The sequence below is a fragment of the Lagopus muta genome, chromosome 20, assembly GCF_023343835.1.
Source record: "Lagopus muta isolate bLagMut1 chromosome 20, bLagMut1 primary, whole genome shotgun sequence".
NCBI classification, from domain to species: domain Eukaryota; kingdom Metazoa; phylum Chordata; class Aves; order Galliformes; family Phasianidae; genus Lagopus; species Lagopus muta.
In genome coordinates this window covers 4,685,986-4,703,025 of record NC_064452.1, presented here as the reverse complement: position 1 = coordinate 4,703,025, position 17,040 = coordinate 4,685,986, and the positions used below count along the sequence as shown (strand labels likewise).

Sequence of the window (17,040 nt, the reverse complement as noted above, 5' to 3'; positions counted from 1 at the left end):
CTTGGCAGCAGATGACCATTTCTTTGGCCTGGAAGCAGGCTGGGATTCCCCTGTGTGCAGTACTGATGATCTGCCCACCTGCGTTCCCAGGATATGCTATCTACTGCACAGAGACAGCTTAATCACACCAAGCAGGGTCCAGCTGCCTCCACCCCCTCAGCTGGAAAATGTGAGCACTGCTGGCCTGACTCAATGTCAAGTTCCAGTGCTGCAGACTCTAGAGATACCTCCAGGACAGGGTTGGATTGCAGCAGGCGGTCCTTCACTGTTTCAACCTGCTGACTGGCTGGACAGGTCACGGCGTAGTACTGCAGGATCTTCTTGGTGGCCTCTGTTTTGCCAGCCCCGCTCTCTCCAGATATCAGAATACACTGATCCTTCCTCTCCGTGCGCAGAGAGCGATAGGAATTGTCAGCAATAGCATAGCTAGGGAACAATGAGAAGCAGGTGTGAGTTTGCTTCCACAAGGGAAGGGCAGAGACCAGCCCACATTGTGAGCCCTTAGCAGAGATACTTCAAAAAGAAACAGGTGTCCATGGGTTGAGTAAGAGAATATTGCTTCTACACGCTGCTGATGGCACAGGAGGTTGCTGGGAATGCTTTCAGACATCTCTATACACATCTCAATCCCTGGGCCTACCTTTTGCAGGGTCATAACATAAATCTATCAAAATTAATTCCCTTAAAAACACTTCTTTTGCTAAACGTCTTCACGCTGTTAAAATCATTTGACAGTGAATATGGAAGGCTGTAAAAGAGGAAAGAGTTGAACCATTTGCTCTCCCTGCCCATTACACTTACTGACATGAGAAAAGTTTCCATAAAAGAAGACTAAGTGATGCAGATAAACATAAATCTGTCCCACAGAACAAACAAGATTTACATTCACTATAACTCTTGTTTTCTATTGATCTTTGTTCTAGCTTATCTTTTAAGCGATGACAAACTAGAAGCCCACAACTGCACTTTGCCATCTGGACAACCCAGCCCCTACACACCAAACAACTCAGCTTCCAACAGCTCTTCTTGGATTGTAGGAGCAGTTGGATTAAGCCAGGACAGACTAACAAGAACCCAGAGAGGGCCAAACGCTAACCAAAATACCCAATGCTTCCTCCTGCCTGCATGCAACCACAGTTTACTGCAGCTGTCCCTGGATGCTTGCTTCTTCCTGTTCCTTTCTCTCTCTTACTCCCCTGGAGTAGATCTGATATGTTCCAAGAATCACTCATACTTTCTCAACACCAGAGAGCAGAAAGAAGGTTTGACAAACAGTGGTGGCAAGATGGAAGGAGAGAGGAAAAGAAGGACCAGATGGAAGGAGAGAAGGTGAGAGAGGGTGGGAGCATTGGCCCTTGAAAATGCACACATATAAGAACTGCTCAATGATAACATTCTCAGCTGTCTTACATGCAGTATCAAGCACATACCCTGCTTTCATATCCTTACCAATCATTGGGTTCTGCCTTATTTTTTTAAACTCTCATGCTGTGAAACTAATTAAAAATGATCACACCAAAATAACATCCATGGCCTTCTCAAGTCTATTAATACTTGGTGCTAAGGCAACACCACTGAGCTACCTAGCAACACAACTGCACGCTTACCCCTATTAAACCCATCAACTCCTTGTCTTCCCATTCAAGTTCTGTCCCTGAACTACTTTAAAAGTCAGTCAGTTGAATAAATATAAATCTCATTTAGTTTGTAAGAACTGTCTCTAGGTTGCTTATCTTCACTGCATGTCTTCTGCTCACAGCCATGCGTACCTCCTACAGAATCCCTTTCACTTTGAGATGCTCGCTGTCCCACTTGTAGCTGCCATCTCCAAACCCCACAGCAGGCTATAAACAGGGCAGGATGTGACACAGCACTCTGGGAAGTTTGCTGTGCTCCAAGACCATAGGGATGCATCTTCCCCTTTGAACGACTGCATGCAATGCACTTCCCAGAAAACCCACTGCTCAGGCCAAACTATTTTGACACCAGGGCAGCAGAGTATTTAATATAAACAGTGTAGTATTTCAGCTTTCTATAATTGGTTTAGAACAAGACAGAGAAGAAAAAGACACCTGCAGTAGTGCAAAAGGAGATGCTCAGAGTACTGCACAGAACACTTAAAAGGGACTTAATAACCCACTGATGAAATGACTTTTAATGGGATGATAGCAACAGCTGAGGATGATTACTGCTTTTTCCAGTTGGAGCAGCGCTGCTATTTGGTATCACAGCTCTCAAGGGCTGTTACTTCCAAGCTGCAGATTTTACAGTTTCTCACAAGGCTACATCAAGGAAGAAGACAGCATCAGAAATTGTCAGTGCTCTGTGATTTGCACCACTGTGTAACGCAGAGCTGCCTGGCCCTCCATGTCACACACTCCCATTGCCATCACGCTCAGCCCTCTGCTTACTGCAGACAAAAATATAGCTACAGACTCAACAATTATCCAAAATATTATCATCCAATGACAACAAAGCCCTGAAGAGTGCCCAGATCACAGGCCAAAGAGCTGTGTCTAGGCCAGGCCTCTGCCTGCAAGGCAGGATGGAAGGAAGCCCACACGGCAACAGCAATTTGCAAGAGCTCAGGGCAGAGTTAAGGCTCAGGGCACAGAAACAACATACACCACTTAACACCCAGTTCAAGGGGAGAACTTGGCTATTCAGGTTTAAATGCCTTCCATGTAGATCCACAAAAGAAGTCTGAAGCACTATAAAAATCACAGTTTTATTGTAGCAAACACAGCTTCAACTGCTCAGACTTTCCCAAGAAATGATGTGTCTCTCCCTCTCCGCACCCGTAGCGCATTCTGGTTTGCTTACTCTTCTGGATTATGTGCCAATAATAAGAAACAATCCAAACAGTTTGCTCAAAAATAATATCATTTACTCTTCCAAGATCTCAAAAGGAAAAAAAAAAAAGCTCTCTCCAAAAAGTGCTCAGAGTTTGGCCCTTGGCACTGAAAGAAAGCATTTTGGAGCCAAATGTCCTCCGCTCCCAGTCATCTTTCTCTTTCAGTCTGACAAAAAAATCCAAATGCTTTCAAAAATAACTTTCAGTCCTCTTTTTTTTTTTTTTTTTTTTAAATATGGGAAATTGGGAATGCTCACCAGGCCAGCCCATGTAAATAAATACATTCCTTGTTCCAACAGGCACACGGTATCTTAGCAACAGGGGAAATACCAGATAAATATTGGTCAGGCTGTAACATCAGAGGTAGGAAAGAAACCACCACATACATATACATACTGTTTCCCCTAATTAGCCTCATGCTAAATGAGTGATATAGCAGCAGGGGAAACTCACAACCCGGACATGCAGACCCCAAGTAACCCTGGAACAATGAACTCCTGTCCTGCCAGGGCTGGGTAAGCAGCTCTGTTCCTCCAGCCAGGAAGGAACCACCTCCCTTTCCAAATACTGCTCTTGCAAAGGCAACTCATCCTCTTTGGAGAGGGAAACAGGAATAGAAAGAGCCATACGCCACACCCTTTAAAGGATCCTTCATATCCCTATGATTTTAGGGCTGTATCTGGGACAAGAAGTCCTATTTGCTTGCTTTCACATGTCACTATTGCACATGCCTGCGTGGGAAATACACAAGCTGCACTGTTTACCCACAGGCCACTCACAGGTGGGGAGAAACTTCGTAGAAGCTGACCCCGCGGTATCGCTCCATGTTCTGTTTGCTGTAGATTTCCAGTTCCTTGTACGGGTTAACTGACACCAGAACTGAGCCAATGTATGTCTGGAAAAGAGAACACAAAATAAAGGGGTTACATAAGGAGCAGTAGTGGGTTCTTTGGGAACCCACAGAGAGGCTCTGAAGGCTCACATGGTTAATAAGGGCTGCCTGCAGCAGAGCTCTGGGGATGCTGCTAAAGGCTTCCAAAGAGACCGAGGGTGCTGAAGAAGCATTGGAGAGGGTCCAGAGGAGGGCCACTAGGATGGTCAGGGGACTGCAGCACCTCTCCTATGAGGACAGGCTGAGGGAGCTGAGCTTGTTCAGCCTGGAGAAAAGAAGGCTGCGGGGTGACCTCACTGCAGCCTTTCAATACCTGAAGGGAGCCTACAGAGGGGAGGGGAATCAACTCTTTGAAAGGGTTGATATGTGTAGGATGAGGGGAAATGGTTTTAAAGTTGAGGGAGGAGAGATTTACGTCGGACATCAGGGGGAAATTCTTCACCCAGAGAGTGGTGAGGTACTGGAACAGGCTGCCCAGAGAGGTTGTGGATGCCCCGTCCTTGGAGGTGTTCAAGGCCAGGTTGGATGGGGCCCTGGGCAGCCTGGTTAAGCATTAAACGTGGAGGTTGGTGGCCCTGCATGTGGCGGGGGGGTTGGAGATTCATGATCCTTGAGGTCCCTTCCAACCATGGCCATTCTGTGATTCTGTGATTATGCTAGACACTTCATCCTTGCCAGACAAACAGCACCTACGAGTGGTTTTAGACCTTCTAACAAGTGAGAATACTGGGTTATTTTTCATATACTGCTTGGGATTGGGTTCAAGCCTGGGGTTAATGACAATCCACTATGGAGTGAACTCATGAAATGTGGCGTGCATTGGGTTTTGAGTGCTGGCAGGACCTGTAAACACCCGCAGGCCTCAACTGGAGCACTGCAAATGAGTCCCTTGCATGCATTAACATGACACTCTCCAAGATTTCTGACACAAGCAACCATGATCTATTAAAGCCAATACCATCATCTCCAAATTCCTCCAACTACTGAACAAAGCTACGCTACGCCTTCTGTGCTTGATTAACCCAAACCCAGGTCACACATGGACACTCTGGGCTTCTGCTCCTCTGCTACTCACATAGATCAGATTCTCCTTGAAGCGCTTGCGGAGATTTTCAATGAATGCTGCTTCGCTGGTGAAGTTCTCAAGCAGGACAAAATCCTGCACCCCGACGCGGTCGCGGGCTGTCAGGGCACTCTCCATGGTCAGTCGAACGCCGTTAGTCCCTGCTCCCTGCAGACAAAAGCAGAGCAAGGTTAGGAGAGCTGTGGTTTTGTCCTGCAGCTCGCTGAATCCGTAAGAATGATTAAACACAATTGCTCACAGACAACCTATAGATAGGAGCTCAGAATAACCCCAGTGCTGTTGAAAAGTGTTAGTTCATGTACAGTAAGGCTTTATCAGTTAGTTTGCAGTCATTGTTTTGATGGGAGAAGCCAACACTGGGGAGAGGTTATTGCCAAATTTCCAATCACTTTAAATAAATGAATAAATCAAACAAGCATTTCATAGAGAGAATAAAACTAGGAGACTGAATTGTGCTCCCTCTTCTTTTTCTCTCTTATTTCTTAACAGGAAGTCATTTTGAGGTAAGGAATCTTTTATGACTAACAATGATTCATCTCATGAGCAAACAGCTTCACACTGCTGAGCAGCTGAGTGAGATCCCCAATGGGAAATTCTGGGAAAATACAGAACTAAGAATAAAGGGCACTTCTGCATCCCATCCCACTGTTATGAATTGAGACTGTGACACTAACATCCATCCCATACATCAGGGAACTTCTATTCCCTGACACTCTTTTACAGGTTACATTTTCAGTCTAACGTGGTTCAGACACAGCCATCTTTGGGAAACATGGGCCTGCTGGCCTCTTACTTCATTCGACCTCACATATTAAAACAAGGGAGGAAATGTGCACCAGGTGACTCAGTCATTACTCGCAGGGAAAATTTCTACTACAGGCAATTAGATACAATACAACTGCAGGGTAACAAGGCAAAGACAAGAAACACAAATCAGAGACAAGATACAAGGTATTAAACGATCTGCCTCACATCTGTCTGCATTTCCTATCATCATCTTAAGTCCTTCTTACTTTGCAAACTTCCCACAGCAGGCACCCTTCTCTCCAACCATTTCCCTACAGCACTGTAGCACTGCAGGGTACCTGTTATATTCTGGGGTATTCCCATCACTGGCAGAAATGCCACCAGAGTTGTTCCTACACAGGCTCATGCACTAACAGCAATGTCCAGTCACCTTTTCCCAAAGCAGTTTTACACCCCAGGAATGCTGGACTGCTGCTAAAACACAGCCCTCCTCCTGCACAATGATGTGCATGATTTTTGCTGATTCACACTGCCAGGTATTTCCTTTCTGCTCTTTCTCAAGATGTAACAGTGGTCAGAGCACAGGGACTGATGGCTTGCAGGGAAATAAAATAAAAGCAACTTTGGTCAGAAGAAAGTTGAGCTTAAGATTTGTTAAGTAGTAATAAAGGAAAGACCCACTGAAGCATAAATTTGGGCCCAAAGGAGTGCAAATCCCCTCAGCTTGGATTTGCTTAGCTCACCTAGCACTGACAAAAGAAGTTTTCCCAACTTCTGCAAGTTCTAACTGGCTCCCTTCCTGAAAGCTCAGTGCCCAGGCATAAGTCACTGCATGAAACCAGCAGCTTTTGAAGAGAAAAACAAGCTCCTACAAATTACCACTAGGAAATCTCAAATCCAGATCCACTCTAATGGGACAAACATAACAGAGAAACATAATTTCAATTTTCCTTTTTATTTTGTTTTTATTTGGTCTTAAGGTCTGATTTATAAGCTCTCAAAGATCAAGCTTAGGAGAATTCTGCAGGTAGTGGCATAGCAACCCTCCTTAAAGGTCCAGGCTTTCCAAGCCAATTCCTGTGTGCCTTCAGCAAAGTGCTTTGCTGACTTGTTCTATCCTTTTTGCCAAGGTAAAGAGGAGAGGTGGTGAGACAGAGGCCAATGTTGGTAACAAAAAACAACAAAAAACAACAAACCCAAAGCAAAATAGGGATAAACTACATACAAATAAACTCTGCCTAGAAATTAGAAGGCTTATATCATAGCCACGCAATTCTGGAACAGCTTTTGGAAAAGGTGATGGGAACAAAGGTGGCAACAAAAGAAAAAATCAGTAGTTTCCAAGTGGCTGAGCTTATGAATGCAGTTTTAAAACAGCTGCCTCAAAAAAATGACTGGGGAGAAACTTCCACCCTCGCACAGTTAATCCAAGTTTATATAATCCTGAAGACTTTCACAGAAAACATCACTTAGCAGTTTCAGCAGCTCTTTCATCAGCCACTCCCCTGAGCTCAGGACAAACTGATCCCAGCTGCACGCAGCCTAAGGAAGAAGCAATCTATCCCACTTACAACATGCAGCCGCCTCCTTTGGGACAGGCATTTAAGCCTAAGCAGCTTCCAGTTTGCTCCGTGCTTTTTTCCTCTCATTGAAGTCCAATCTCTATCGGTGTGAACAAAATAAATACCCGCATTTTTCAGTCCATTATAGGAAGAAAAAAAAACCCACAAGGAAATGCAACTTTTTAGCTATATTTAAATGTGAACAGTTTAAAGTCGGGATCATGGAAAGAGGGTAAACTTCAGATAGCACTGCACTTTCCCCAAGCCTAACTTCAATGCAAATGCAATATACCAGTCATAAACCACTGCTAAGCAACACGTGCTCCTCTGTGCCACCATTTCAGCATTTTATTGCTTACATCCACGTCTACCACCAACCTGAAATGTCCACACCAGCTATTTCACTACCAATAACTTCAACAGATGCAATGTTGAAGGAGGGGAAAATAAATCATTTCTAAAAATGGAAACAGAACAGTCATGCTGAAGGAAGAAAGTGGGCAAAGATGATACTATTCAGGGAAAAAAATAGTCACAAAGATGACCATATGTTCCTACTGAACGATGAACGTGACAGCAGGGCAGTGGATAAATTAAATAGCTAACATGTTAGTTATTTCATGTTAGTAGGCAGACATCAAATCTGGTGCCTGTAAATTAATGCTAGAAAACCCTGTCGAGGGGTTAAAAGAATATTACAGTGAAGCTAATTGACTATTAGAGCAGCAACAGGACTGGCTTCTTCAGCATCTCTGCAGCAAGACTTGTTTTTAATATATAGATTTATCTCTGCCAAAACACCTCCAGCTGACATTCTGTTCATTTAAAACATCCTCTGGCCTATGATCAGCTTGGACAGTTCTGAAAGCCCCGTGGCAGGGAGTAAATTATTTCTGATAATTAGGAGAATATGGACTGTGAGGGTCTGATAAGATCCTTTCCTCTGCAAATCACCACTGCTTGAAGCTGCTACCAGAGCACAGCGGTGGATGAGCTGTTCTCCCAGTGCCAATGCAAACAAAAGGGGCTGTCCCACCTGCCCTCTGTGCAACTGTCTGCTTTAGCTTGAAGCAATGCAACTTACCCTGCAAAATGATAAGCAGATGATCAGGTAGTTTTCTATCAGCTTAGTGAGCTGAATCATTCTGCCATGGGATCAGGTGAGTGTCAGACTGAGGGCTGGAAGGGAGCACAGGTGTCCCTTTTAACAGCAACATATCATTAAGTCTCCTCAACCATGTGCACCTTTAACCTGCCTACAGGAATCAAAAGGATCAGGCTAAGGATCCCTACCTCTGTAGGACATCCCATAGCAATGCGTTACTTGGCATCTCACACCCAGCACGGGCTGCAAGCAGGGAACTGCAAAAATCTGAACCATCTCCACCTGATCTCAGTGCCTGTGGGCTTAGGAGTGCCCGTGTGTGCTGTCTGAAACTCACCCTTTACTAAAATCAGCTCCTAGTGGCCACTCCTGCTCCAAGGAGTACAAACCGATGGCAGTCACTGCATTTCTTGAACCCACCCTGAGGTACGGCTCCAAGGGACTCATTCCCACACTATTCTAACCTACTTTTTTTGCTTTTAATCTCTTATCCAGAGCCATCAGCACAACAGTGGCTCTCTGCCAGGAAAGGAAAAGCTGTCACTCCTGAATGGTGGGACCAAGCCAGTGCAATTACCAAAGCGGTGCAACTTCCACATGCCTTTTTCTTCCGTGCGATTACATTTTGGGAGCCGCTTTCAGCCGATGTAAATTGGTGCTGCTCAATGCAGCCTGCAGAGCCAGGTTTATGTTGGCTGAGGTTCCAGCCTTCCTTTGTGTTCATACAAGAGTCAACAAGACCAGAAAATACCCTTACAAGCAGCTCCTTGGTACAAAAGCACTTGAGATTATACCACCGAGTTTCCTAAGCTGAGTTAGCACACCTCTGACTCGGTATTGTGAAGATGTAAACAAATATTTCACTTTTAAACTATGATACCTGCCAAAGTGTGGTAAAGACTTTCCTGTGCTTAGCATTTGGAGATCCAATACACCTTGAAAACAAAACCCAAGGCTTTCTGATCTCAGCACAAGTTCCAAAGCACTAGAGTGCGCAGAGTGACATCTGGGAAATTTCCTTTTGGGAAGGAAGAAGATGGAGGGCAACTTTTTGCCACCAGCACAGGAGATCAGGGCTGACATGAACTGAGCAACTATCTCACATCACAGCTTTGTCCGTGAGCTGTCTATGTGCAGTATCCCAACGTGTTGGAAGGAGTCTTTAATAGCACAATTTCCTACCTGCATTTTCCCAGAGGTGTATCTGAGTGGTCAGCACTGACACAGCAATTCCAGACTCAGAACTGCTGTCAGTGGCTCAGGCAGCTCTCCCTCCTCTGGAGCATCCCTGAGTGATTGGTGAGAAAATACCTGGAGCTCTCACAGTGAACAGCCCTACACAGAGCTTTGTAATCATCTGATTTAGAGCGAAGTATCACACAACATAAATCGGATTTCTCCTTTAAATCTAAAATGTATGTTTCAGTATTTTCCTCTGACAACGCATTATTACAGATTAGCTAGTAACCACTCAGCAGACTGGAAGACTTGCACTGAGCTGCAGGAAGCTGGTGCATATGGAAAGAGGCATCTTTATCTCAGTATCAAGTGAAAGATGATTGATCTGTGGGTTCCAGAAATAGTTCCAAAGCCGGGAACGGAAGCACAGGCAAGAACCAAATTTAAGTGGGAAGGAAGACACAGATTAGATTCTGGAAGACAATAAGAAGTCCAAACCAATAATGAACTTCTTGTGGGGAGGTGGCAGTTTGAACGCATTTGTCTCCTGGATAGCATAACACTCTTCAGTGTCGTTCCAGAGCTGCAGGAAGGAACATAAAAATCTCTGATCTCTGCTGTACTGTACAGCCTGGTTCGGACAGGGCATGAGCTGAACAGCAAAGCAGGATAAAATCAGCTACTTTATCCAGGGCTTCAATTCCGGAGGTGCAGAATGGGAAAGCTCTTCTTCCCTGTCATACTGAGAAAGCAACTATGAAAACAACAAGTGGATCTGAGTCAAGGGATCTTAGGCAAACACTTCGGATGGTCAGACTGAACAAGATCAAAACCAGATAAAAACACTGAGAACATGGGATAGCAGATATAAAGGGAACAACTTCAACTTGCAAAAAAATGACTGTGTCAGCAGCTGCCACTCAAGGACCATTTATAGCAGAGTCTTTTTTTCCTTTTTTTTTTTTTTTAATTCTTGCTTCTTTTAGAGCAATACATCTCCAACAAAGGAATGTCTGGAGTCGGGTGCACTCTGCCCATGCAAGAACTCAGTTCTCCCTCTGTGATACTTCCCTCCTGATCCTAAAACACATATTGAATGGATTTAACGATGACATCCACTATGCAAGAAACTGTATTAAGGAGAGACAAATGCCACTTCCTTGCCTAATTCCTGTAAAGTATTTATTTTGAAGTCTTCCATGTTTTAAGTTGACACACGCTGGAGTACATTAAAACTTGACATAATCAGAAATATAGGGGAAGCAAGCTTGTTTTGCTCTCACCAAGATTTATTCCATCCTTAGCAGCAAGCTGCCTAGAAGCTAGAAGTCCTGACTCCCTTCCCTAAGCTACACGTAATCTCCCACCCTAAAATGCAAAGCAGAATGGGAAATGTGAGCAGTGTAATCGTACTGTGTGCATATTTGAAGTATCTATTAAATGCATGTAGGTCACAGGGAGATAGAGCTGTGAAAGTAAAATTCATTCCACTGAAAAACAATAATGCAGGGTGTGGATGTTGCTGCAGTTAATTACCACTCCTAATGTATCAATCAATGGTATTTGACACTTGCAATATTTAGAATAGTGGAAATCTATCTAAGGAGCTCAAATGTAAATCAGAAATGCAAATAACAATTAACTGTAGACCAAAGGGAGCCACGGAGATTTGCACGAGAAGCAGGAAATGTTGTTTGTTCAATATTTAAACATATTTTCCAGATGATACACTTTTGGGATGAAGGAAGAAAGACTGGAAATAGAGAAGCAACTATTATTGAAAAGAAAACGTTTGAAGAACTAATTTGAAGGAAAGAAAAAATGCTTACCCTAAGAAGGGATGCTTGTATTTCCATCAACAAGCTCAATATAAAATAGTGGTAAGAAAAATGAATGAGGCAAACCAGGAACACGAGCAAGGCTGGAAATGTGAATAAATTGAATTCCTGTATTTAAGGAAGGACATTTTTGCTCCTGAATGGGTGACATAAGCTGTTGCTAGTTGGTACACTGCTGATTTCAGTATACATAGCAGTGCTACCTGTGAGCTCAGGTCCTGCAGAAGCTTCAGAAGGCAAACAGACGGCATAAAGAGCAAACACTGGAATCTCTGCCCTTCCACAACACTTCCAGAGAAATTCTGCCACCACTTCCACATCAGACAGAGCAGGTGAGAAGGCAACAGAAACTCAAACACTGGCCCACAGATAAGCATCATGGCTTGGACTTCTTCCCAGCCTGCAGCAATGGGGTGCTGACCTCGTGGCCCCGCTCCCTGCTCTTTGGTAACTGTGTTGTAGTCCTCTCTAAATGCACACATTCTTTCTTCTCTCTTGCATATTTGTACACGGCGTGACTCACTGTTATTCTTGGTGCATTCTGCCTTTCCCCACACTAGAGATTCCCACCTTCTGCTCTGGATTCCACACGCCCCACACAACCATTTCAGACCATTATGTCTTTCAAAGACAGTAAAACTTTCCAAACAGGGCAAGCATTGCAGTGCATTCCCAGTGCACGTGAAGGGCACTTCCACACCCACACGTTCTCTCGGAGAATATCAAGCCACCACCCTAGACAACATCACTGCTATCACCTTAAAAAATCACCCTTTTTCTGGGTCTGTTGCTGGACACAGGTTGGCTGCCTCCTACAGTCCCCTGTGAAAGATAACCACAATCCCAAAGCACAACATCCTCCACCTACAAATGCACCGTGCTGCTGGGAGAGGCAGGCAGGTCCTCCAGAAGCTCTGTGCTTCCCTTCAGCACTGAGGGAGTTCCTCAGGCAGCGCTCAGCACCAGATGGACTTTTTGGGAAAAGATGCAAGGATCTGCAGGTTGAGCAATTATGGGATACTCTGGCCCCAGTTCAACAGTTGGAGAATTGTTTAAACCTAGAGACATTTTGTTTTCAGTCCTTGTCCTCTGAAATTTGCAAGCTTTACCAATTAAAGCTCTGGGCATTCTTATCCAGACAGAACCCCACAACCACTTTTTCGTGCTTTTTAATAATGTTACATTCTTGACCTCAGCATCTTCCAGGGTCAGTGAATTTTGTGGCACAACTATGCACTGTATGAAAGTAATCTTTGCAGCTATTTGACAGCTTTTAACCACATGGAAAGCCCCTGTTCCAATGTTACTGCACAGAGAACAGGAGCTTGCAGTCTGCCCTCACTGTCACACTACTGCGTGTTACTTTTTCTCCTCTCTTATTCATCTTTTCCATGTAACAGTCCTAATTTCCTCCAACTTTTGCCACACTTTTCAAAGCTCTGGGTAGCTCTGCTGTGCTGCACACAAACTCAGGCTTCCTGGCTGCTACTAAAACACAAAGTTCTGCTAAAGTAAATACATCCCAGAGGGACAGTGAGTCCTTCAGCAGGTATTTCCTGCCATTCCCTGTGGCAGCAGTCACGGGCACAGTCCCTGGATGGGACACAATTTGTGCCCACCACCCAAGCAAAAGCTCCACCCTTTCTTCTCCCCTAACACAGCACGCTGCTAAGCCCTCACTTCCCACTTCTTGAACTCCCACCTTCACTGCTGCCTCGAAACGTTTCTCTTCTGTTCCATTCCGACCACTTTCAAGTAACTTTCCCACTACTGTGCATTTCACAAAGCAGGCTCAAACATTTCACTCTCCTGCTGAAACCTTCTAAACCTTCTAAACTTATTTCCCTTCTTCTCAGGCTAGACAAGGAGAAGCACACATCTCAAAACTGCACAAATATCAAAGCAGTAAAATAAACCTTACCGCGCCTCTGTACTTCATTTCTGACTCCTTCCAGCTCTCACAGTGCTTTCAGAGCCTTGGTTTACACCGCTGCATAAAGCAGGAATCTGAGGACAAGTTCTCTCTTCTGTCAGTTGCCTTTTTTTTTTTTAATGACATTTTCGGTGCAGTCAGAACTCCTTCCCTCCCACCAGCTCCTACTGGAGCATCCCAGAGAGGGCGTTTTACAAGGGAAGGGAGGGGAATTCTCCTCCCCTCGCTAGGAGGGGACACACAGCACACACACGGGGAGAGGCAGTCGGAGGGAAAAGAAGTCAGCTGTCCTCTGCCTTCAGCCTGCACCTGGGTCCCTGCAGCCCAACGGGGGAAAAACGGAAAGAAAAGTAATCACAGGCGATGGAAAAACTGGTGTGCAGCCCAACGAGCCAAACCACAGCAAACAGGACAGGAAGCCATTTGCTCCACTACGGCAATTCCTTTCTGCACTGAAACAGCAGCAGCTGTACCAAGAGGGCTCCCCATATCCACTCCAGACTCACCCCAACCACAGCAGAACCTCCTGGGCAATTATAGTGCAATTATCATTCCGCTTGTCATCATTCTCTCAGCAAATCACAGGACCACAAAGAGTCCACGGGTAACACAGTTTGCCTTGTCTGTCCTTGCAAGGACTCAGTATATTTGCTCAGCAATATTTATTCCCAAGCATTTGCAGACACCCACTCTCAGAACACCCACTTTCTATGGAAGCTCTCATCACCAAACAACCAGCACTGCCACGTAGAATCCTTCCTTGCAGAGCACAGTGCAGCCCCTGTTGCCCTCAGTCACCCTGCACTGCAATCACAAGTGGCACATTTCCCTGCCCTGCAGGTCATCAGGGTTTGGTCTCACATAAAAAATTACTGGCCATTGCTACAGAGAGGCTGTGAAAACCACCAGTGCCCTGAGATGAGGGCATTCTGACAGTAATCAAAATGTATATTTGCCTTTGCATATGCATTAGGTGGAAGTGAAAGGACAAGAGGCAACAGACACGAGCCGAGGGCAGGGAAATTCCAAGGAGATATTACGACTTCTTTTTTTTCCCTCCCACTATAAGAGCCATCAAATACTGGAACAGAGGCCCCCAAAAGTTGTGAAACTCCATCCTTGGAAATACCCAGGATTCGATCAGACAAGGGCTGAGCAATCTGATCTAAATCAGCCCTGCTTTGAAGCAGGGTTGCAGCAGGGATTCCCACAGGTCCTTCCCAACCCAAACTACTCAGCGATTCTGTTATTTTGCTCAGTGGTCTCAGCTATCCAGCTGCCTAGAGGGCACACAGAGTCCTGTGCACAAACTTCTGTCCCACGCTCTGCCATTTCCAAGCATCAGCAACAAAAAAATGGGTCATCCATTCGATCTGACTCTTAGTGACTAATGGAAAAGATGGGTTTCTGTCTGCAAGTCTCACAACACAGACAGTCACAATCTGCACAAAGCATATTGTCACCCATCTCTCCTTTATACCACACTCTTAACAGGCCCCTCTCATCAAATGTTCCATAGTATGTGACTCTACAATTAGCAGGGAGCTTGACAGGTGGCTGCAAATTCAATGCAGGTTTATCCAGTGTACAAAGCACTGCCCACACACAAAACACGTAAGTTGCACGTGCAGTTCGGAGGTCTCAAACTTGGTGTGACATTACAAACCCATCAGCTGAACATTCAGATGACGCTGACTCTAAATGCACACATCTACACAGAGCCTAATCCAAACTCAAACCCTAGTTCTCAAAGGAATGTGATCAAGGGGAATAGAATCTTTCTTGCATCATCTTCTGAAAAGAGGAGACTGCAGCAACAGCTCAAATACTTCTGAAATCCAGGTGTCACTGAAGCCACCATCCCACTGAATGGCAGCTGGCATCACCAGTTTGTTACCATGTAGAGGTGAACAGAGGTGGCAGACAATGACGTGCTTCCCTCAACACAGAGATGGCACTTTTGTCTTCTTTAAGTGAGAAAGGCTTCTATATTGATCATAGGATAAAAGGAGAAATCAGGAATAAATCGGATTTTCTCTTTCTAAAAAGGTTCCTTGGCCCTTAGGTGCACTAATCTGAGATCAGAGCGCAGGACCCCAGGCAGCACCAGCAGTGCGGAATGAACCCTGCTCTGCTCGTCTGCCCAGAACCAACATTACAAGCAGCTCAGCTGTGGGAATCCATTTAAAGTGGTCCCATGTGGCCAAATCAGCCAAATTCTGCAGCACCAAATGGCAGGTTCTCCAACCATTGAACAAACAGAGCTGCAAAATCACCCCCAAGTCTGACGGCTGATAATTCATGGCTGGCACTGTTTGGAGCCAGCTCTGCTTGATGTCAGTCTTTGATGAAACTAAAGCAAAAAGCTAAAAAGCTTTGAAGTAAAGCAAGTAAAGTAACTCAAGGCCATGCATGGCCACTACTCGGTAGGAAGCTATTTAAAACCCAAGAAATGTAGCAGATGTTGTCAGCGGTTCAGTGCTCAGCGCTGCTCTCTAATTAGCTCTGACCCAAGGCCCAGCATTGATCCTGTGCTGGCATTCATCAGGGGAAGAAGGAGCCAACGCTTCCAAGGACTTGCCGTGAAGCTCATGGAACACCTTCTGAGAGCCTGAGGACACATTTCAAAGGCAGGTTTAGCATTGGTCAGCTTTAGAGCACTGAAAGAAATAAGCAGTATTCCAAAGCCCTGCTCAGTGCAGGAGCACAGGTAAGATCAAAGGTAATCTAAGCTACGTTTCCCAAACGGAGCCACGTCAGCCATCACCAAAGCATGACAGCAAGCCTTGAGCATGGAGTTTTCCACGTCTAATTAGAAACGTTGCCTAGCAGCTCTAATTCTTCAGGAGGGTAATGGCAACCCTCCATGATCATACCTCGGATCAGTCTGGTTATAGGCAAACTACACAGAGGTCTGTAACATTCGTGTTACCATTTTAGGTATTAGCATGGAGTTATTTTCACATCTGCAACCTCACCTTTCCCACTGTCTCTACTACTTTCTAACAATCCTTCTCAGAAGGTGTCTCACAGCTGGAAATGTCACAGGAAGGAGAACATACAGGTGTGTTCAGAAGGACATTTTTACACTTTTTTTTTTAATGCAGAACCTTTTATTTATATATCTGTGTATTGGGAAGACCTTTACTCAAAACAGCCTTTTACTGCAGCCAAACTACTGCCCAACTCTTGTTGGCAAGGAAAACACTCCTGCTTATGGGTTAGACTAAATTAGGAGGAAAAAGTACATATTTGGAAAGCAGAGATAACCATCATAATTTTTATTTGTAAGATTCTGATCCCAGACTTTTGAAGTGAAAAGCTCAGGCTCTTCCTTTCCAGCAACAGAGAGCCCTGCCCTCGTCTGCACATTCTGCTGAGGATGGCTAGCTAGCTCTGTATCTCTAATACAGGCAACTACAGGCAGAGAGGTATGAATCAAGTTTTCCAGGCCCCACCAGTTAGAAATGAGTCATACAAACCCTGCATCAGAGCGCTGGGATTGCTCTGCTCCTTGCTGATAAGCAGCTGATTCCCTGCATACAATTTCACATTCAAAGCAAGGGGACTGGAAACCTTTCCTGCCAGCCCTGCTCCAGCAGGCTCACGGAGCAGTGCGTGACTCGCTGCGCTGCCCACAAGCAGTGGCTCTCCTGAGAAAAAGCCTGGCCCCACAGAGCTGGCATCAAGCAAACCACAGTCCTTTCCTGTGCTGTGCAGATTCCACCACACAATATAAATCTGGAGGTAAGAGATTCTGGCTTTGGTCTTTGTTATTCAAAAAGGAATGTAGGTCGTATTTACGTTACTCCAAAACCAAAAGATGTCGAGCTCCTTTATAAATGC

At 45.1% G+C, this 17,040-nt stretch overlaps 1 protein-coding gene across 5 annotated transcripts in view; it reads right to left on the bottom strand.

Moving 5' to 3' along the window:
* The window catches only part of MYO1C (myosin IC), a 54,540-nt gene that overhangs the window by 16,369 nt on the left and 21,131 nt on the right, over positions 1 to 17,040 (bottom strand). For 4 of the 5 annotated variants that reach the window (XM_048966565.1, XM_048966569.1, XM_048966567.1 and 1 more), the window contains exons 2-4: positions 4,822 to 4,977; positions 3,634 to 3,749; positions 228 to 426 (exon numbers count right to left, since the gene is read on the bottom strand). In XM_048966565.1, coding sequence (XP_048822522.1) covers positions 228 to 426; positions 3,634 to 3,749; positions 4,822 to 4,977 — 471 coding nt within the window. Of the gene's footprint in view, positions 1 to 227; positions 427 to 3,633; positions 3,750 to 4,821; positions 4,978 to 13,182; positions 13,354 to 17,040 lie in introns of those variants that run through there. The other variant, XM_048966566.1, reaches the window with a different exon arrangement.